Genomic DNA, 23,682 nt, shown 5'->3' with positions numbered 1-23,682 from the left:
GAGCAGTTCATCATATTAGAGATGTCTTTGGCTTAATAGGTCCAGCTAAAATTTAAAGTTCTCTATTGATTCTCCCAGAGAAAAGCACATGGATCACTAGTAAAATAGAGTGGTTGAGGAAAATATAAGGGAAAATGAGCAGAAAGAAGCTGTTCAACCTATCCCAAAGGTGAAAATCTGTAAAGATTCTCAGTCATCCAGGTCATGGTTGTCCCAAAGGTGCTTTTCCTGGGGACAGCTGGACTTTGTTGTTTTTTCTTTGAAGACATTTCACTTCTTACCAAAAAGCCCCTTTGGGACTACCAGGACCAGGATCAATGATGGGTTGCTGCCTCCATAGGGGAAGACGCAGTGGAGGTAGTATGGTTATGCACAATTTATTGAATAATTAATAATTTTTATTGTCCTTCCTTCTCTAGTACCATAGTTGATCCTTAATTACTTTTAAAATAGGAAATAATTAAATAGTATATTTTTACCCATAAACACTTTAATCATTTTAATCATTATCTAAAACTGAAATTTTATGGCAATTAAAGAAAATTGAGCCATTTGACTAGTCCATTATCATACTGAATATTGCGGGTTCATTACAAAACTTTTAAAATGTTACTTTGCTCCCCAACAAATTATGCTGTTTATCATTTGTTCTTTTTGTGGCTATTCAAGCACCTATTTGAAAGCTTATCTTGATTGGTAAGCCACTCCCATCCAGTCACATGACCTTTAAGCCACCCCAGTCACTTGATTGTCAAGCAACTCCCACCTGGTCACATGGCCGATAAGCCACTCCTACCCAGCCATATGACCATCAAGCCACACCCACACAATAAACCATGTGTGGTAGTAAAAATGTTTGCAGCCCTTCACTGACCAGGATGACTGAGAATCTCCATAGACAGTTCAGTCAATGTGAAGCAGCTTCAGTGAGTTTGCATCACAATGCAGCAATACCATTTTTATCACTTTGACTAGACTGGTTGATACTGAAGATGCCTTTGTTTTATGAACATTATGCAGCAATTTTGAAATGAATATGCCTGATTATATTGATACTTTGTCTAGTCTAGGACTAAGAATGCCTTATGCTTCTCTCTCTCTCTGTGTGTGTGTGTGTGTGTAAAAGAATGGAGTTTTGTTGCCTATTGATCTGGCACTACCAATATCAGTATGGAGAGCTGATTCGCCCCTGCTGCCTGCTGTTTAAGATATCTGGTTATTGACCTTGGCATGATTACTTGACTGGTAGCTCTGTCTCCTTTGACAAGGAGAAAAACTGAGTCTGTTTATAGAGCCAGAAGTACAAAAATATATATAAAAATCTCTGGACTGCATCTACCTTTGAAGGTTAAAATTCCCTTGCTTAGATTTCTAAGATACTTTTTCTTCTCTATGCGTTTGTTATGCTGGGACAAGTTGATTCATTAAAGCAGTTTGTCTCTTTTGGTAGAAGATGCATATAGTTTAAAGAGATGTTTTTTGGAAGAGGCAATTGGAATTTAAGTCACCCAGATTAGATCCTCAACATTATCCTGGGATACATATGTTTGTTTTCATTCAAAATTTAACCAACTTGTTGTGAGTGAACCAATGTGTGTGGGGAGTCTATTTCCGATAATTGATCTGGCCAGACAGAACACAACTCAACAATTTTCAACAGAATATCCAAATGAAGCTGCTCTGTTCTGAGATCAAAAAAATGTTGTTTCATGCCCAGACCTTGTGATGATTAAGAGCATTATTTATTCCCCTCCCCCCCCCCCAAAAAAGCTCACCTTTAAAATTAACAGTAGTAACAATTCCTGCCTACCCATTTCTTAATTCTGTTCCAATTGATAGAGTCATAGTTCTGAACTCAAGGTTTTTATAGGCTATTTTCACTGATTTCTTGAGGAAAGAAATAGCATTCTGGACTCAGGCTGAGCCCTTCTGACCCGGTCAGTGTGGCACCATCTAAGAGCCTAGAGTATAAATAGACGACAGTGAGTCAACCTTTCACTCATATCTGCCTCTGTCAGCCACAACTGACGCCATGGGAGCAGAAATATGTTTAACAGGCTGTTTGTGTTTTTTTAACTGGGGTCTTAGTGTCACATAATTCATCCTGGCACTTTTTTTAACAGAAAAACCCACAATGTCCTTAGAAAGCAGAAGGATTCCAAGGCAATATTTATTTGTTTCAAATAGATATAAACATTTCCAGGAATAGTACATCTCTTGATTGTCCTGCCCTGATTAATTAAATCTTGGAAGTTCACTGCTGGTTAAGGAAATACGATCCTGGATTGAAAAATGGTAAACAATGATAATTAGTATTCCTAACATTTAAAAAAAAATCGTATATGAATATCCTATAGCTTGGTTAGCTATAGGATAACATATTACATTATGTTTCTATGTTTAGGATAACCAGATGTGTACCTTACATGTTTTAATAATAATAATAATAATAATAATAATAATAATAATAATAATAATAATAATTTTATTTATTTATTTATTATTTGGATTTGTATGCCGCCCCTCTCCGAAGACAACAACAACAACAACAACAATAATAATAATAATAACAATAAAATAATAATAATTTATTAGACTTGTATACCGCCCTTCTCTGGAGACTCGGGGTGGCTCACAACATTTTTAGGATCTTTGATCATGTAAATCATGGTTTGCACAAATTGCAGCTTGTTTCTGAGGCTGGAGCTGGATTCACACAACTTCAACTTTCAATTTTTCACATGAACAAACATTGATTCATATATAATCATGGATGGATACATATAGATGGCATAGGGCTATGATGGTGAACCTACAGTATAAGTACTACAGGTGGCATATGAAGCCATATTGGAGGGCATGTCAGCTCTAGCATGCATGCACACGCTAGCCAGCTGATTTTTGGGCTTGGGGAAGGCCATTTCAGCCTTTGGAGACTTCAGGGAAGCTTCAGGGGAGGGTGAAATCAGCTTCCCTGAAATCCCAGAGTGCAAAAACCTGCCCAACGGGCAAAGCTGACGTTCAAAAAACAGACTTCCAGTTTGCCTATTGTGCTCCATTTTCAGATGCAATGGCCTCCTGCAACCCTCTGCCAGTGAAAATGGAGCTTGAGAGGGTTTTCATTGACCAGTCTTTCACTGTTTCCAGGGTGGCTCAATGGGCCAGATCTAAGCACCTATGGGCCACGTCCAGCCCTTGAGTTTGACACCCCTATTCTAAAGGAAGGACATAATTATTTTTGCCCATTAAGGGTCTATTTCCCTGGTTCCCAATGTGTGGCCCACACCCCATAGGGGGCAATTTTATTTTTAATGGGGCAATTGGAACCTTGTTTAAACCAAGTTAATGTAGAAGTTCATTTTTTGAATAGTTAGAATTATATGTCATGGTGGGAAGGGGGGGTGTCAGGATTTTAGAGATGCTTCATTGGGGCATGGCCAAAAAAATGTTGGGAACCACTGGTCTATTTTGATTTCCTTATTTTATGTATTCAGAGTTTATGTTCACCATTTCTGATGGCATATTTCAGATTGTCATGATGTAGTACATGACAGTTAATTAAAAAAACACCCTAATCTACTAATTAGATCACATATACCATTGAACTCTGATTTTGCATAAAGTAGGCAATAAGAATGTCAAAGGAGAACAAACAATAGTCCTGCTTTTCCTTTCGGGATGCATACATACGCTAACCCAGATCTTGAAATAGATGCTGTCAAATCTTGAAATGCACAAGTAGCAAGCAACATGTTTAGTTTGTTTGTCATTTCATATTAAACTCATTTACTTCTTTCTTATACTTCTTTCTGCCTGCTGGCAGCCATAACCTCAAAACGTTCCATCTGTGCCGCAGCCAATTTCTAAAGCATAATTTGAAAGAGGTTATTAAACCATTAACACTAGAGAAATCAAAACCAAAATGTGTGATGGTCCAGAGAGAACTTATTGTAAAGCACATGATCTTAGGATGGAAAATCTTAATAATATAAACAGGTATAAGAGAGGGTCACAATTTCTTTTAGCAATGTTTTTCAAACCCTATCTACTATCTTGGTTGTATGTATAAAATGTTAATGTATTTATTAGGTTGTAGTTATTTTTAACAATAAAAGGGCTTAATGCATAGTTGATTAAATATTGCAGGAAATTGTTAAATGGATACAGTATTTGGTAAATAATACTAGGGATGCATGAACCTAATAGACAACTTGACTCCAAAGAATTGGGACTGATTCATCTCATAAACAAAGTATTTGAATCGGTTAATACAAGGTATCAAATTGAGTCATGTGCTTTTTGGAAACATTCAAAGCCAATTCAAACATTCAAAGCCAATTCAGAGACTCACATGGACTTCATAGATTTTGCTGAGCCTTATAATATGTAATCTGTGATGATTACATCAAATATGTGATGAATGAATGTGGATGAATTATTTTAATAATTGGGGTTTTAGATTAGATTTTAAGTTTGGGTTTCCTTACATGTTCTATTTTTTATTTATATTTATTTCTGTTGTAAGCCACCCTGAGTTTGCGGAGAAGGGCAGCCTAGAAATCCAAATAATAAATAAATAAATAAAATCTCATAGTCTGCTTTAGAAACACACAGAGGCAGACTTATTTATGTGCAACATTAACAGAATTGCAAAGAGAATTCTCATCTAGTTGCTAGCGTATGTTCAATTTACTGATAAAATCTAAGGATTTGACTTCCATTTAAAGTTCAGAAATCCTCTGGTCTTTTTCTCACCCAAAACTGATGCTGGGGTTTTGATTCTCAAAGGTTCAATGGAATACAGCATCATATAAATAGAAGCCACTCTTCAGTCACTTAAGGTCTTCACTCCAATAGACATGTTTCAGAGTAGGTTTCAAAACCTGTTGCATATGTAGTTGGGATTTTTTCTTCCCTTTTAAGCTGTGGGAGAAGTTCTGCTAGAAGTTCATTATAACTAGCAGAAGAGAAGAATTGACTTCAAATTATGTATTAGTCTGCATATATTACTTCAATAAGGATGATAGCTAGTGATGGGCGAACTGAACCCGCACAATTCAGGTCTGTGCCGAACACGAACCTGAAATTTTCCCAAAGTTCGGGCAAAGTTCAGGATCGGGTTCGGCATTCAGAGCTTTGACGTCACTGGCAGGTTGCAAAGGACGCCAAGGTGATCATTTCCTGGATTCCATGGTCACCTTGGCATCCTTAGCAACCTGCCGGTGACGTCAAAGCTCCGCCCCCGGAATCTCTTCATGGGAGGGATTATTATTATTATTATTATTTATTAGATTTGTATGCCGCCCCTCTCCATAGACTCAGGGGGCTGCAAGCAAAGGGCGGTCCTTTCACGTAAAAATAAACATGTTTATTTTTACGTGAAAGGACCTCCCTTTTCTTGCAGCACCGCTGCGGTGTCTTTTTTCATAAAAATAACAATGTTTATTTTTACATGAAGACCTCCCTTTGAAGGAGCTGGGGAATCCCTCCCAAGAAGAGATTCCAGGGGAAGAGCTTTGACATCACCGGCAAGTTGCTAAGGATGCTAAGGTGATCACCTCCTGGATTCCATGGAATCCAGGGAGTGATCACCTTGGTGTCCTTAGCAACCTTCTGGTGATGTCAAAGCTCCGCCCCCAGAATCTCTTCATGGGAGCGATTCCCCGTTCGGGTTCGAGTTTGGGTTCGGTTCATGTTCGGCCGAATTTTGCGTAAAATTCGGCCGAGCTTGCCGAACCCGAACACCGTTGGGTTCGCCCATCACTAATGATAGCATTTTAGTTTGTACTGTGCAAGAAATAGAGAATCATATATGTTCTGTATAAAGTAAGAAAACGAAGATGAAATCGGCATTCTACATTTACTTCTAGAACAAATGTAGTAGCTATAGCTATTTATGCCAAATCTTATTGATGGTCTAGTTCAGCTTTGGTCTGTTGACTATGTCAAATCTTCAGGGTCTCAACCGATGCTTTATTCCACCCATTGCTTTTAATTCCAAGAAATCTTGATCATTTGTCACATAATGTATTTTGTATTGTTATCTCAGCATTCTTCATTACTCTCATTATTTTGGTTAGAAGAAGCCTAAAATGTGATGTTGGTGTTAACCTTGATGTTGTATAAAATGTACACAGAAGGGATTAGATTGACAGAAGAATATTAGTGTCAGTGTTCCAATTAGCATCCAAAATTAAATCAGAATCCGAGGCATGGATTTCTTCAAATTTCTAATATATTAACGGAGCCATGCTGGCACATCTGTGATAAACCCTAATTTAAAGCCATGAGGATTTCACCACCCAGTTTAAAGTTCATTCCCTTGCTCCCATACCCACAAGTTGATCACATTAACCAGTTGTATTTTGCTAACGTGTCTGCTACTCCCATCAGCTTCTGGGCAGGTACTGGACAAAGGATGACCTTGAGAACCTAGAAGGAATTTGTTATGGCTACATTTCATGCAACAGCCCCTCCCAAGTTCCCATAGCAAGAATACATTCTAAAGCATAAAGTGTGACAGGCCAAAGTCTCCAAGTCAAGGATGGCTTCGGCCTGACAATTAGTGCACACACTAGATGTAGGAGATGACCAGACTAAGCCCAAGTGAGGAGTCAAATGTATCCTCAATCATGGGTTCCTTCTCACCCACAAGAACCACCTTAAATTCCTTTGACTCTTACCTACCTCCAATTTGTTTTGTCCATTAGTAGTTCGGATTCCTGCAGAGAGCTGAAACTTACAATAAAATTTTGTACACATTTGAACTGCCTGGATTTTATGTTTTTCCTGGGGCTTGACACTAACATTTATTTTGTGCAAACAAACACAGTTTGTCGGAATATGAAACAATATAGAAAAAGGGATGTAAATATATGTAGGGATATATTCCAAAAGTAGAAAGTAAAATAGATAAACATTATGGGAATTTGCATGAACTACAATGTAGGCCAAAAGGGCTGAAGCATTTCTTTAAAAAAAATCCAGGCAGCAAGATAACATTGGATATGCAAATGCCTGCTTGATTCACTGGCATATAAGGAGGAGGAGGAATAGTACAATCAGCCTTGCACAATTTTGTTATTACAGCCAAACTCAACAGATTTTTTTTTTAGTCCTCCTGTGGAGATGATTTCTTCATCTGCTCTAGCTAGTGGAGCTGACTCCAAGCAAAAATTCATCATTTTTAGTGGATTTTGCATCCAAATTTTTGAACTTTGGTGTTGGAGAAGACTCCTGAGAATACCATAGGCAACAAAAAAGCAAATAAATGGAACATTGAACAAATAAACTCATAGTTCTCAGTCAAGGCACAATTTATCCTACTTTGGACACATTATGCAAAGACTTAGTCTCCAGAGAAGTCTGTAATGCTGGGAAAGGAAGGAAGGAAGGAAGGAAGGAAGGAAGGAAGGAAGGAAGGGCAATAACAATAGCAATAGCATTTAGATTTATATACCGCTTCACAGTGCTTTACAGTCCTTTCTAAGTGGTTTACAGAGAGCAAGCATATTGCCCCCAACAATCTGAGTCCTCATTTTACAGGATTTGGAAGGATGGAAGGATGGATTCAACCTTGAGCCTACTGAGATTCAATCTGCAAAACGGCTGGCAGCTGGTGATCAGCAGAAGTAGCTTGTAGGATTGCACTCTAACCTTTGCTCCACCGAGGCTCAAAAAAAGAAAGAAGGAAAAAAAGAAGGAAAGAAAGGGAGGGAAGGAAGGAAGGAAGGATGACCAGTAGTAAGATGGACGAACTTGGTTATAGTGGTGATGGGGTACCATTGGAGGAGCTTAAGGAGTAGCTTAAGGACAGCTCATCATTGAGAAAAATATATCTATGTGATTTCTAAGAGTCAACAACCACTTAATGACAGAATCAATCAATCAACATCAAAAGGCAGATGATCTTAAACCGAACAATCCACACATCCAGCGTTCTATCCAAATCTCTAAAAATGTCATTCCTACAATAAAGGAGCTCAGGACAAACCCCATTCCTTACTAGCATGGATGATGTTGCCTAGTTTGGGAAATGAAACATCTATATGAGATTAAGGGGCGCAGTGGTTTGAGTGCAGCACTGTAGGCTACTTCAGCTGACTGCTAGCTGCAGTTTGGCAGTTCAAATCTCCCTGACTCAAAGTTGACTCAACCTTCCATACTTCTGAGGTTGGTAAAATGAGACCCAGATTACTGCCCGGATGGGGGGGACACAGTGGGGTAGCAAAAATGGAGCTCCACCCCAGAGTACCCAATTTGCACTGAAAGATGCTGAAAGAAAATGCAGGGCGTCCTGCATAAACCACCCCACAGTGTGGTAATAAAAATTTTGGTATCCCTTCACTGTATCTAAGTCTGTGCTATTGCTATTGCCACAAGAAAACAACCAAGCTCAGAATGTACCAAAGGCACCTAATTTCATTGCTGCTAAAAAAGGCTAGTTAGATTTATTTTTTAATGGCATTGGGAAAAACAGCCTCCTCCTCCTCTCATTTACTCTGTTCCCAATACATTTTTCTTAAGCCTCCCCCCCCAATTGCTACATTAATTTAAGAAAGATAAATAAAATAGACAACATTGGGGTAACTGCAGCATAAATCTCACTTTCAGAATTTGTATTTTGAGGCTTTTCAAATATTATATTACATAAAAATATAAGGTGCGGCAGCATCTTTGCAAACATCTTTTAAAGTTGGTTTTTTTAAAAAAAAAAAATCACCAATGTCAACATTGCAATATAAATACAAGATTGAGTATTGCAGGCTGTTTGCACCCAGTTTGCTATCTTTCCAAGAAATGATCTAAACTTGGTGTCCTTTGCATAAGCATCTGACACTTGGCCTGCTGACAACATTACACAAAGAATGCAAACTCAGTTGTATGAAAATAATATCAAGTTACATGCAACTGACCTACTCCCACAAATACCAATGACCCTACAGTTCTAACAGTCCTTATCATTATGACCATTGTCACCAATTTGGTTCTAAGAATTGCCAAATTACCCAAGGAAGTTTCACATATCCCAATTTAAAATTTATATTAAAAAGAACCACTCACTTGCCTTTCATCTAATATCTCCATAGTGGCACATTCTATCCAAATTTGATTAACTGATGTCAAAAAGTCAGGTTCCATTCTTTTATGCTGACATCGGCTTCTGTAAGTCTAGCATGGGTGATGTACTGACGATCTGTGACAGTTTAAAATAAGCTTGGAGATAGGGTATCTCAAAGTCATTTTTCTCTCAGCACTATTCCATAGGCATTTATTTTCCTCTTTGGGTGGGAGGGGGTGGAAACCAAGATAATTTACCAAAATGAGCCATCAATGTCCAAACCACTAAATCTAGAAGGCTTTAATCTCAATTTAGTTTGTTTATATTTAATTTAAAATGCATAAAGACAGGCAAAAAGCTTTAAAATATATTGCTTCCAAGCCTCATTTGTATATTGCCTTAGAAAACAGTATCTAATTGGCACTGCTAACTATGCCTTATAAAGATGTTTTCATAACCAGTATTTTTTCCAAGATGTTTTATCTTTAGCCTACATTTGGAATTGCATTTATCACACAATTAGCTGATTGGCCACATTTTTTCTAACACACATACAAACACACACCAGAAACAATGTTTAGGTCTTTAAAAAGACACATGTCAAAATATCATGGATCATGCCCTTAAACACAAATAGGCAATATGTAACTTTCACTGTCATCTGACATATTTATCTGAAATGGGAATTATCTAAATAATGTTCTTCTAGAGTAAATTGAGTAGAGGACTAAGATCTTACAATTTTTCAACAGAATGTGCTGGAAAACTCTATTATAAAAGGCTATCCTGGAATTGCCAAAGAATTAGGCATTCTGATCTAATATGATCCCGCTATATAGAGCGCTGGTGAGACCACATTTGGAATACTGTGTTCAGTTCTGGAGACCTCACCTACAAAAACATATTGACAAAATTGAACGGTCCAAAGACGGGCTACAAGAATGGTGGAAGGTCTTAAGCATAAAATGTATCAGGAAAGACTTAATGAACTCAATCTGTATAGTCTGGAGGACAGAAGGAAAAGGGGGGACATGATCGAAACATTTAAATATATTAAAGGGTTAAATAAGGTCCAGGAGGGAAGTGTTTTTAATAGGAAAGTGAACACAAGAACAAGGGGACACAATCTGAAGTTAGTTGGGGGAAAGATCAAAAGCAACATGAGAAAATATTATTTTACTGAAAGAGTAGTAGATCCTTGGAACAAACTTCCAGCAGATGTGGTAGATAAATCCACAGTAACTGAATTTAAACATGCCTGGGATATATGTTTAATATATCCATCCTAAGATAAAATACAGAAAATAGTATAAGGGCAGACTAGATGGACCATGAGGTCTTTTTCTGCGGTCAGACTTCTATGTTTCTAATAGAATATCTTGCATGAAAGCAAAGGAACCCGGTGGTCAAAATGTACCACAAATGTTTCTTTATTGCTATATAAAGATGAAATGGCTGGGCGGTTAGAGTTTGAGTGCAAATTTCAAGAAGGAAGAAAAAGTTGAACTGGAGATTGTTCTTCTATAGGGGACATGATGCAAATATCTGTTGTTGCACGTTAGAAAACTCATTTCCTCTGGGAAGATATTTTCACTTACCTGCTAGGAAAAAAAGATTCCAATAATTAGTCTTGTTGATATGGAGCACTATTTTTGAGGTAGGTTCTGTATGTGTCACTCTGTTTAATGTTGTGTTAATCTTTTTAATGAATCTGCCTTGTTCATATACTTCAACCAGAAGGGCTGCAAACATTTTTACTACCACACCGTGGGCGTGGCTTATTTTCTGGGTGTGGCTTTCCAGCCATGTAATGAAGTGGGAGTGGATTGACGATCATATGACCAGGGTGGCTTAAATGTCATGTAACTGGCTTAAAGGTGGCCAACTAGACGTCACTCACGTCAAAGGTTTGGGTTAGGGTTAGAGTGCCTGGCCTCTCCTCGTCTCAAAGAGATACAATTTCCCTTACTATTACTGAATATCAAAAATATATTATTTAATTCTATTTATATATGCTACACATATAGAATTTATACATATTACACATAGTCACATAAAAATATATATTATTTACTATATAAAATGCATGTACACACACACATGCACAGCTCTTCTAATATTATTCATATTCAACCTTTACTATTCATATTCAACCTTTACTGTGATAGGAAAAACATACTCAGAGCCCACAAGGGAAAAAATATTTTATTTATTTTTTATTATTATTTTTTATTTATTTATTGGATTTGTATGCTGCCCCTCTCAGTGGACTCGGGGCGGCTAACAACAGTGACAAAAAACAGAATGTAAAAATCCAATACTACAACAGCTAAAAACCCTTGTTATAAAACCAATCACACATACAAACATACCATGCATAAATTGTAGAAGCCTAGGGGGAAAGATTAGTATCTTAATTCCCCCATGCCTGACGGCAGAGGTGGGTTTTGAGGAGCTTACGAAAGGCAAGCTGTTCTGTGTACCTAACCAAAAATTTTCTACTGGTTCTGCGTACCTGACCCTACCCGTAGGAGTCCATCACTGTCAAATCAACTAGCATAATTATTAATAACTAGTGTTGAGGTTGTCTTGGCTTCAGTGCTAATTTTATCTGAGCAAGGGAAAGGAATCAGAGAAATAAGTTCTTAGCAACGTGCCAGAGAATCACTTCTATGGTTCTCAGATTTCAGAAATTTCCTAGGCCTGTTTTCTTGAAATCCCTAGTCAAGGGCAATTTTTAAATAACTGTACATGATAATATCTCCCCTCTCTTAACCCCTTCTCTTTTTCTCTCCTAGGCTGTATCTCAAGGGTCATTCTGGAACGGCAGGGAAACAAAGCAGTCTGATATTACATGGTGCTGACTTTAGTACCAAAGATGCTGACAATGACAATTGTATGTGCAAATGTGCTCTTATGCTAACGGGAGGTAAGCATCCAGTTACAGTATTATACATAATGTCTAAATGAAATGACGGAGAGGGAAAGAACTATTTCTGAATGATTTTTTTCAATCATATTTTTCAAGGGATTTCAGTAAACTTTAAATACAGAAAACTAAATCCCATGGATGGCAAACCTTTTTTGGTTCATGTGCCAAAAGGGTGTGTATGTGTGTGCTAGCATGCACACATGTGCCTACACCATGCATGTGCATCCATCATGCTACCCTGCACATGTGCACAGGCCTCACTGAAGCTGGGACAGTGGAAAAATGGCCAAACAGGCAAAATGGAAGATCAGAAAAATGGACTTCCAGTTTGCCTGTTGGGCTGTTTTTCGCCTTCCGGGGCTTAAGGAAACTTCCCTGAAGTCCGAGGAGGATGAAATGTCCTTCCCCAAGGCCAAAACTCAGCTGGCTAGAGCTGACATGTGCACTGCAGCTGACATAGGACAACACCTAACGTGTCCTCTGATATACCTCCGCGTGCCACTTGTGTAACACATGCCATAGATCCATCATCACGGTTCTATACCCTTGGCTTTCTTTACTCCAGCGGTCTTCAAACAGGGTGACTTTAAGACTTGTGGACTTCAACCCCCAGATTCTACAGCTAGCTATGGGAGTTCAAGTCCACAAGTCTTAAAGTTGCCAAGTTTGGGGACTCCCACTATATTACATGAATAAAAACAAAAGACAAGGGATCAAATGAAATAATCAGCATGACAAACTCATCTCTTTGGGCTTTTTTCAGACTAGAAAGTCTGATACCCAGGAAAATTTAGAACAATGAAAATTTATGCAACAGATAACATAAGAATCAGTAGCTGACCTCCTAGTGAAAAAGTTGAAAAACATACTGAGACAGCAAAAAATAAATTATCAGTTCTGAGAATAAGATTTTTTTAAAAATCCCAAAACTTCCTATTTTCAGGGCAAGATAGCTGTTGATAAATTGCAAAGCAAATTTTAGAATGACATTAGTTTACGTTTTGGATGCCAAATGTGTAAAAGTTCCTGGTTGGGTATTAATTGAGTTTGGTTGGATTGTAAAAACTCTGAATAGACTAGTATGTTTATGTTTTTACCATATGCATTTTCCTGCAAAATAGAAATTTAAACATGTCTCAAAAATAAGACTTAGAAAGATGTATTGAAATAGCTTGGTCCCAAAACCAGTTGTGAATATAACTTAATAAAACAATTCATCTTAGAAATAATTGTATTCTGGACAGTAAAGTTCCTTATCAGCCTTTCTGTTGGTCTTGGCAATCCATGTAGACAGCTCATTCATTATAAATTATATAAAATATACATGAGTTCTGTAGCTATCTTTGATAGATTGGGTAGAATTCTGTAGTTTCTCTGAGAACTGTAGAATATATGTGGCAAATAACAGCATACATGAACTTAGATGTTGACTAAAATAATCAGGGTTAACAACAATACATATGCACATTGCATTTCTTGTTTAATTTGACATAAAGCAGTTTCTTGTAGATAAATTAAATCTCGTTTTGACTAGATTCTTATTGCATATGAAGTTCTGTCAGGGATAGAATTTCTAAGTGGTGTGTATTTGTGATGGACGCCAGAGTAAACACATGGACCACAGAGCTGGGATTTATGGGTCACTTTATTTATTAAATCTGGACCTGTAGAGAGGTGGAAATCACATTTAATATTCCTGGGCAACTATGGGCGAAGCTCCTTGCTGAGCAAAGGAATGGAGCCATTGACCTTGATCTTGAACTTGGACTTGAACTTGGCCTTGGCTCTTAGCCAGGGCCAAGGCATGTGAGAAGGCTCCACCTTGCTTATTTTATTTATTTATTTATTAGAATTGTATGCTGCCCCTCCCCAATCTCCTGGGCCAGGTCGGCTTTGGGCTCCTGGTGAGGAGCACCCCATCACCTTACAAAAGGTGCTCCAAAGGAGAACACACATAGAAATATAGAAACGTAGAAGACTGATGGCAGAAAGAGACCTCATGGTCCATCTAGTCTGCCCTTATACTATTTCCTGTATTTTATCTTACAATGGATATATGTTTATCCCAGGCATGTTTAAATTCAGTTACTGTGGATTTACCAACCACATCTGCTGGAAGTTTGTTCCAAGGATCTACTACTCTTTCCGTAAAATAATATTTTCTCACGTTGCTTTTGATCTTTCCCCCAACCAACTTCAGATTGTGTCCCCTTGTTCTTGTGTTCACTTTCCTATTAAAAACACTTCCCTCCTGAACCTTATTTAACCCTTTGACATATTTAAATGTTTCGATCATGTCCCCCCTTTCCCTTCTGTCCTCCAGACTATACAAATTGAGTTCATTAAGTCTTTCCTGATATGTTTTATGCTTAAGACCTTTCACCATTCTTGTAGCCCGTCTTTGGACCCATACAATTTTGTCAATATCTTTTTGTAGGTGAGGTCTCCAGAACTGAACACAGTTGTTGTTAGCCCCTTTTGTCGAAGGGGAAAGAGGGCGGAGAGCGATGAGCCTGCCTTTATATTTTGGCTAGCCGCCCTGACCGCTGGCTCCATCATACCCCACGCCAAGCATGGGGCATGATGGGTGATTGGGCTTATTCGCCCAATCACCCCAGCTACCCCATTACTTCGCCGGTGGTGGCCGTGTTGCCCAGCTCCGCCTCAACTGCTTGCCAGCCTCAGGTGGCTGGCTGGCTATTTCTCTCTTTCTCTCTTTCTCTCTCTCTCTCTCTCTGTTTGTAAAAAGAGGTGAGCATAATAGTACATGAATCCAGTAGATATTTCTTTTTCAGAAGAAAGTTTGGGATCTTTAATGGGAAATGCTTTCCATTTATATAGACAAATATTCCCAGAATCCTTCTTAAGTACCTACTGTTCCTACATTTGAATAGAACTAATGAATAAGTGATTGAAATCTGAGATTTTGGGGGGGGGGATTCATATACATAAATAAAAGTAAAGGTAAAGGTTCCCTTTGCACATATGTGCTAGTCATTCCTGACTTTAGGGGGCGGTGCTCACCTCTGTTTCAAAGCTGAAGAGCCAGCTCTGTCAGAAGACATCTGTGGCCAGCATGACTAAACACCAAAGGCACATGGAACACTTTTACCATCCCATCCAAAGTGATCCCTATTTTTCTACTTGAATTTTTGAATTGCTAGCTTGACAGGAGCTGGGACAAGTAATGGGACTCATCCCATTATATGGCAGTAGGGATTCAAACTGATGAACTGCCGATCTTTTGATCGATAAGATCAGCGTCTAAGCCACTGAGCAAAGTAATCTGATTACTTATTTCCTTGAGTCCATACGGGCACGTAGGCATTTATGCAATCATTTTTTTGTGACATTCATAAACAACATCACACCTGAAGCAAAGATATTAAATCTACCGCCCTCTACCACCCTAGCAAGGAATCGATCAAGACCATCCATCAAGCCCTTTGGAAATACTTTTCTAATTTTGATATAATACATAACTTCTTTTTTCTTTTTCTTTTTCAAGCAAGTAGCTCAAAGACATATACATGCTTTCAGATTAACCTAGCATTAATAATAATAATAATAATAATAATAATAATAATAATAATAATATATTAGATTTGTATGCCGCCCCTCTCCGAAGACTCGGGGCAGCTCACAACAGTAATAAAAACAGTATAACAATGGAACAAATCTAATAATAAAATATATTAAAAACCTCAACAATTAAAAAACCATACAACACATACACATCAAACATGAAATATAATAAGCCTGGGAGAGATGTCTTAGTTCCCCTATGCCTGGCGATATAGGTGGGTCTTAAGTAACTTGCGAAAGACAAGGAGGGTGGGCGCCGTTCTAATCTCCGTAGTATTTGATTGAATCTTATTGAATCTTATTTTTTAATTCTAGCATTATCGGTACAACCTTAAATCAAAAGTTGGTCATTTTTTTCTACTTATCAGTAACTAAGCTACTATAGTTTATGGTATGAAGTAAAATCACTTTAGTGGTTTTTGTAAACCAACGAAACCAAAACATGAAATTTGTTAGCTGAATTTCTGTTTCAAGTATAGCCAATCAATTTCAACACTTCATTTATTTATAGCAGGAAATTAAATTATTATAAGATTAAAATTATGTTGTAAATCAGGAGTGAAGCTATATACAGTCAGCAGTGATTACTAATTATAATTGTTAATTAGCTATATCTTGTTTCTGGCCATTAAATTAGTAAATGTTTGTCATGGTACATTAATACTCTGTTCTATAAATAGGACTAAAAGAGAAAAAAGTGTATTAATCTGTGTTCAGTCATTGTATTTCTTTATTTATTCATCAATTATATATGACCGTCAACCTCAGGGTGTTATACAACAAAAATATAAAACAATAACAATCTATAAAAAACAGACATTATTTAAACATCATGAAAGTTTTAAAAAGTTTTGAAGTTAACAACAATAATGGAGTCATCTCAGGATTTCACAGTTCCCCTGGGACTTCCCGATCTGATGACATATCAGGTCTTGAAGTACTTCCAGAAATAAACAGGGAAGAAGTTAACCTCCATATAATAAAATATTTATTTATTTCTTATTTATTTGTTTTGTCACATACATATTGGTGGAATATAATATTTATATACGTGGTACTAGTAAAAGAGAAGCATTAGGACAGGGAACGGAAGGCACTCTATAATAGGATAGTATAACATAAGACTTTGTCTCAGACTGCTCTAACACCTGGCAACTTCAAATATCAACCAACAAATGCTCTACCCTCCACATCGGCAAAAAGAATCCAAACCTCATATATAAACTGAATAAACAAATTCTCACAGCCAACCCACACTCAGTAAAAGACCTTGGAATACTAATATCAAATGACTTAAGTGCTAAAGCCCACTGCAACAATATCGCCAAAAAGGCTTCTAGAGTTGTTAACCTGATCCTACCCAGCTTCTGCTCCGGCAATCTCACACTACTCACAAGAGCCTACAAAACTTTTGCCAGACCCATCGTTGAATACAGCTCATCTGCCTGGAACCCATACCACATCTCGGACATCAACACCCTTGAAAACATCCAAAGATATTTCACCAGAAGAGCCCTTTACTCCTCCACTCGAAACAGAATACCCTACGAAAATAGACTAACAATCCTGGGTCTAGAAAGCTTAGAACTACGGCGCCTAAAACACAATTTAAGTATTGCCCACAAGATCATATGCTACAACGTCCTACCGGTCAATGACTACTTCAGCTTCAACCGCAACAACACAAGAGCATGCAACAGATTCAAACTTAATATTAACCGCTCCAAACTTGACTGTAAAAAATATGACTTTAACAATCGAGTTGTCGAAGCGTGGAACTCATTACCGGACTCAATAGTGTCAACCCCTAACCCCCAACACTTCTCCCTTAGACTCTCCACGATTGACCTCTCCAGGTTCCTAAGAGGTCAGTACGGGGCGTACATAAGTGCACTAGTGTGCCTTTCATCCCCTGTCCAATTGTCTTTCCTTTATCTCATATATCATATATATTTTCTTCCTTTCATATATCTTCTCCTCTATTTTTACATATTATCTTTATATATATTACTTCATGTCTATTCTCTTCCATATGTATTGTGTATTGGACAAATGAATAAATAAATAAAATAAATAAATAAATATAATAATAAATATATGTAATATACCAATTTCTTAGCACCAAAAATATCTAATATTGTTTGGACTTCTACACTGAGCCAAATCAGGAACACATTAACTACTAACCATCTGTTCTATTTTTTTGTCCACATTTTCCCTTAATCTTTTATCTTGTTCACGCAAGGGAAAAAATCCTGCATTTTCCCAGGAAAGTTACAATTGGAATGGGTGCTGCATTAGATTAAGATAGGATCTGATGGGGTTAATCTGTGAGGACTGATTCAAACAAGCAAGTCATCACTTGTTGCTGTTGACAAGAGAAAAACATTCATGTGTGTGAACTGGATCACTCAGATCAGAGATAATAAATGGCCTCTAAGATCTGACAAAAGGGAACCTACTTAATCAAAGTAGTCAGTCCTGAGCTCTAAAATCTACAGTCTGGTAGATTGTTCTTACAGGCATAATTTAGGTAGACTGTCATCCCATCCTGTGTTGGAATTTCTAGAGTTTAATTTGACTGGTTAAGAAAAATCTCACAAAATCTTTCATGCTATGAATGATCCTGTGACGTAGATTAGTAATAGATGCTACCTACTAATCCATACTTTTGGCAGTGTAAAAGGTTCCAAGAGCCACTTATGTAGATTTAACTCAGAAAAAGAAACAAACAAACAAACAAGAAAGAGGATTAGTTTCTTCTTTCTTGTTCAGCTTTGTCTTAAATTTCTAAAGATTACATTGTTGTTACAGTTAACCATGGTTGATCTGCTTTCTTTTTCATTGGTTATTAGCTCTCAAGTACAATTTTATAAACAAATAAAGGTTAACTGCATCAAAATAGCAGAATGCCAGAATATAATCTGGCACCAATTCTTCCCCAAAGATTTTGTTTATGAAGTGTTAATTCAGGGGTGGAGATGCTAAAAGTTTTATAAATATGCAAAAAAAAAAAGCTGAAATAATAATCGAGTAGATTCAAACAGAATAGTATACCCTCCAAAGTTAGGGATTAATTGTTGTTACTAATACTTCTGGTGTTTAACAACAATAACTTTTTTCCTTCTGATACTGAAGTAGCCAAAAATACACAAGCTATAGTATAAATGAATGCAAGGCTTCTTCAATGAATTCGTCCAACACCACGAAAGGCGAGATAGGTAATCCAGAATTTAAGGATCATATTAGAGTAGAATAGAGTAGGGTAGAGTAGAGTTGGGTAGGGTAGGGCAGGGTAGGTTCAATATTTAACAACTTTTTTCCTTCTGATACTGAAGTAGCCAAAAATACACAAGCTATAGTATAAATGAATACAAGGCTTCTTCAATGAATTCATCCAACACCACGAAAGACAAGATAGGAAATCCAGAATTTAAGGTTCATATTAGAATAGAGTAGAGTAGAGTAGAGTAGGGGTGGGGTGGGGCGGGGCAGGGTGGAGTGGAGTGGAGTGGAATGAAGTAGGATAGAATAGAATATAATAGAATAGGATAGGATAGGATAGGATAGAATTCTTTATTGGCCAAGTGTGATTGGACACACAAAAAAGTTGTCTTTGGTTCATATGCTGTCAGTGTACATAAAAGAAAAGATACATTTGTCAAGAATGATGAGATACATTTAATGATTGTCATAGGGTACAATTAGAAAATTAGAATATATAATATAATTAGAAAAATAATAGTATCTAAGCATTTTAGTATGGGAAAATGTTATTTGATGGAACAAAAAAAATCTTACAGCATTCTGCTAATGATGTGCAATGAATTTGATTATTATTTACTTCCTCTGTAGACCACTTTAATTATATCCCGGTTTACACAGTAACCTGGCATTAAAATTTAACAAAATCAGCAGCTAACATCCTTCTCTTTTAGGGCGGTAAGAAAATAAAAATTTTCAACCTTAACATCACTAAAAAATGAACCCTAAAATTTGGTCTGATAAGTAAGATTTAAGAGGTCCTCAATTACTGACTTTGGAAGGATGGAAGGCTGAGTCAATCTTGAGCCAGTCAGGATTAAACTCTTGGCAGTGAGATGAATTAGCCTGCAATTCTGCATTTTAATCATTGTGCCTGCTACAGTTCAAATAATTAAAAACATGTTGTCACAGGTTACTTTTCACCCTACGTATTACTTTCTTGTGAAAGTGACCGATCAGAATAAGTCCACCAAGGATTTCTGTCTCAATAGATCCACCAAACCAGATTTTGAAATGTTTGAATTGAGAAGACCAAAAGAAGTGCATAGCCATGCTCTTTCTCTATTTGAAAAAAATCCAGAGAAAAATGTCATTTTCTTATGTGGATGCATCTGAGAAAGTCAGAGAGAAAGAAAGTTTGTAAAAGCTGCCTATGAAAAAAGGATAAACGTGTAAAAGAAATAGATTTCATCGGATAAATGGATATTTTTGAAAAATCTGACATAGTAATATATTTTTTTTTAAATGATATCAGGAAGATACTGTCTTTCTTTCTTTCTTTCTTTTTTCTTTCTTTCTTTCTTTCTTTCTTCTTTCTTCAATTTCTATGCCACTCAACTCCAACATTTCTCATGGAAATTATATTCAAAACTGTACATTAGGAAGAGTTGAATGGAAAAGTTGATATGAAGGAAAGCTGTGAATGAAAATGATGGATATCAGTTATTTTTAACACCATTCTGACAAACTCATAACATATAGACACATGGGGGGGGGGGGGTTTGGGTTTTTTTAGACTTTGTAATGTAAAACCTTTATTTTAGATTTTAATTATTAGATTTGTTACCATGTATTGTTTTTATCACTGTTGTGAGCTGCCCCAAGCCTACGGAGAGGGGCGGCATACAAATCTAATAAATAATAACAATAACAATAACAACAACAACAACAACAACAACAATAATAATAGACATATATACACTGGAACATGGCTCCAGAAACAGACAGTAAATAGATCAGATGTCTGCATTCACAACTGAAGCAATACCTGAAGATCTATTGGGTTTTTTTTAGTAAAAACAGCCCAAATAATTGTATAGGAATAGAATGGATAGTTGATTATGTTTCAGCAGTGAGTTGCTCCCTGTTCTAAGAAGAGATGCTTCTGTGCCTGTGCAGAAGCTTCTGAGCATGTGCAGAAGCATCACACACGCATGCACAAACTGGTAGCAAAAGGTTTTAGAATTTACTATTATTGTGTTTGTGCTCTATTGCTTAAATCTAAAATGCAATGCTGATTTTTTTTCTGCTTAGTGTAGTTATTAAACTACACGACCACTAAACCTGAAATTCAAAATTAAACTGGAAATTTTCAAAAGGAAATAATACCATATAATATTTATATTTATAAAATAATAAAAACACAATATTTTATATCAGAGTTTCCTACATCTCTCATTTACTCAGAAGAAAGAATGGAGAAAATTGGAATAATGATGAAGCGGGGCGGGAGGGGGGGGCGGTAAGTACATTTGTGAGTTTTAGTTCAATAAATGTCTTAATGACTATTGCAATGGCCTACCTCAAAGTGGTAGGGTGAGAGGCAAAAGAGAGAAGATGAAAAGAAGGAAAAATTGGGGGAGAGAAGAGTAAGACTGAATTACATGCCATAACTTCAAAGAGGTTATCAGTGGACATGAATAGTAAATACTGAAAGTGAACCATTGGCTCAACAACAATTCAAAGTTGCAGTGGCATTGATAAAAGAGATAACCATCACAGCATCCCCACAGCCACGTGATCAAAATTTGGTTGCTTGGCAACTAGAATGTGTTTACAATGATTGCAGTGTCCCGGGGTCATATGATTACTATTAACAACCATCCCAGTTAGTTTGGACAAGCAAAGTCAATGGGAGAAGTTGGATTCACTTAACAACTGCAGTGATTTAATATAAAAGAAAGCGAAGAACATCATCTAAAATCCGGATGATAGCATTTAGAAAGGAGGTAGCACAGGATGAATGATATATACCAGAAATAACTGGATAAATAATTAGAATAATAATATATAGAATTATTGAATAATAAGTAGAATAATTTGACTAAGAGTTTGGCATTTGATATTGTATTTTTGTATTATATTTTAATTTGAGATATGTAAATTGGAATCTCTGTAAGGTGTGAAAAATAATAAAAAATGTATACCCCCCCCCCTACAACTGCAGGGATTTGCTCAACAATAATAGCAATAAATATCATTAAATCGGGTGTGACACACTTACCTACCTTGCTTAGCAACAGAAATTCTGGTCCCAATTGTGGTTGTAAATTGAGGACTAATAGGAGGATTGAAAGACTGGAATATTGAAAACTAAAAGAAAAAGGAGGGTCATTCGATTTGTGAGTTCAAATGCTCAACGTTATTTTTTTATTTCCTATAATTGCATCAATTCACCAGTATAAAGCATCCGATAGAATCAAATCGTTTTAAGTAAAAAAACATAGAGCTTCTCCTCATATCCCAGCATTAGAAGTGAAATAGTAAAGCTTAGAGAGCTAGAAACATTCAAAATGAAAACCAATACTGATGATTTTACCAAGCATGCATGTTCCCACAAGGTTCTGCCTTGCCCATTTGAGAATCTAACTAAGCTCTGCTGGTAAAATGATACACTGATTCCCTACAATCTAATTAAAGCCTGGTTTCGATTTGTTTGAGTTCATTTCTCTTCTGTGCCATCTACAATGGAGGAGAATCTGGAAATGTTTGTTTCTCAGTGATTTATTTGGCCATGTTTACCTCTTAAAAGTTTGGCTACAAATATTTAAACAATAAAAAAAACCTGCTGAGGACAGAATTCGAGCTCTGATGACTGTATATTTTGAAGAAATAAATGGTGTGCCTTTCCAATTCCTTCAATGCTGACAAGCAATCATGGTTTCAAATCAGGGAGAGGAGGACACTTTTTAAAAATTAGGCCATGCAACTCATCAGTACAGATCAGGGTTTTTGTATCCGTAATTTGATAAAGGTGAACTAGAAGGCCATTTCTCTTTCCTTCACCTTAAGGAAGCATCCTATACACATCACAACTAGTAGCATAATGTGGATTACATCACTTTGACAAAAGCACCAGATATCCGAATAACAGAGTTGGAAGGGACCTTGGAGGTCTCTGGTCCAATTTCCTGATCAAGCAGGAAACCCTGTACCATTTCAGACAAATGGTTGTCCAATCATTTCTTTAAAATCTCTGCCATTGCATCCTACGCAGCTTCTGCTCAGGCAATCTCACACTACTCACAAGAGCCTACAAAACTTTTGCCAGACCCATCCTAGACTACTGCTCATCTGTCTGGAACCCATACCACATCTCAGACATCAACACCCTTGAAAATGTCCAAAAATATTTCACCAGAAGTGCCCTTCACTCCTCCACTCGAAATAGAATATCCTACGAAAACAGACTAACAATCCTGGGCCTAGAAAGCCTAGAACTACGGCGCCTAAAACACGATTTGAGTATTGCCCACAAGATCATATGCTGTAATGTCCTACCGGTCAATGACTACTTCAGCTTCAACCGCAATAACACAAGAGCACGCAACAGATTCAAACTTAATAAGAACCGCTCCAAACTTGACGGTAAAAAATATGATTTCAACAATCGAGTTATCGAAGCGTGGAACTCATTACCAGACTCAATTGTGACAACCCCTAACCCCCATCACTTCTCCCTTAGACTCTCCATGATTGACTTCTCCAGGTTCCTAAGAGGCCAGTAAGGGGCGTACATAAGTGCACTGGTGTGCCTTTCGTCCCCTGTCCAATTGTCTTTCCTTTATTCCACCTATCTTATATATTCTCTTCCTTTCATATATCCTCTCCTCCTCTAAGTTCACTTTCACCCTCATTTATATTACCACATGTCTATTTTTCTTCCTATGTATTTGTGTATTGGACAAATGAATAAATAAAATAAATAAATAAAATTGCAGCACCCACAACTTCTGGAGGCAACTCATTCCACTGATTAATTGTTCTAATTGTTACTAATGTCAGGAAATTTCACTTTAGTTCTAGATTGGTTCTCTCCTTGATTAGTTTCCATCCATTG

At 37.0% G+C, this 23,682-nt stretch overlaps 1 protein-coding gene across 1 annotated transcript in view; it reads left to right on the top strand.

Annotated features, from left to right (window-relative positions):
* The window catches only part of ANGPT1 (angiopoietin 1), a 185,700-nt gene that overhangs the window by 157,419 nt on the left and 4,599 nt on the right, over positions 1 to 23,682 (top strand). Inside the window, exon 8 of the mRNA XM_070748213.1 lies at positions 11,860 to 11,990. Within this exon, the coding sequence (XP_070604314.1) occupies positions 11,860 to 11,990 (131 nt within the window). The remainder of the gene's footprint in view (positions 1 to 11,859; positions 11,991 to 23,682) is intronic.

The sequence above is a fragment of the Erythrolamprus reginae genome, chromosome 3 (genome assembly GCF_031021105.1).
Source record: "Erythrolamprus reginae isolate rEryReg1 chromosome 3, rEryReg1.hap1, whole genome shotgun sequence".
Taxonomy (NCBI): domain Eukaryota; kingdom Metazoa; phylum Chordata; class Lepidosauria; order Squamata; family Dipsadidae; genus Erythrolamprus; species Erythrolamprus reginae.
This window is presented reverse-complemented; position numbering and strand designations above follow the sequence as displayed.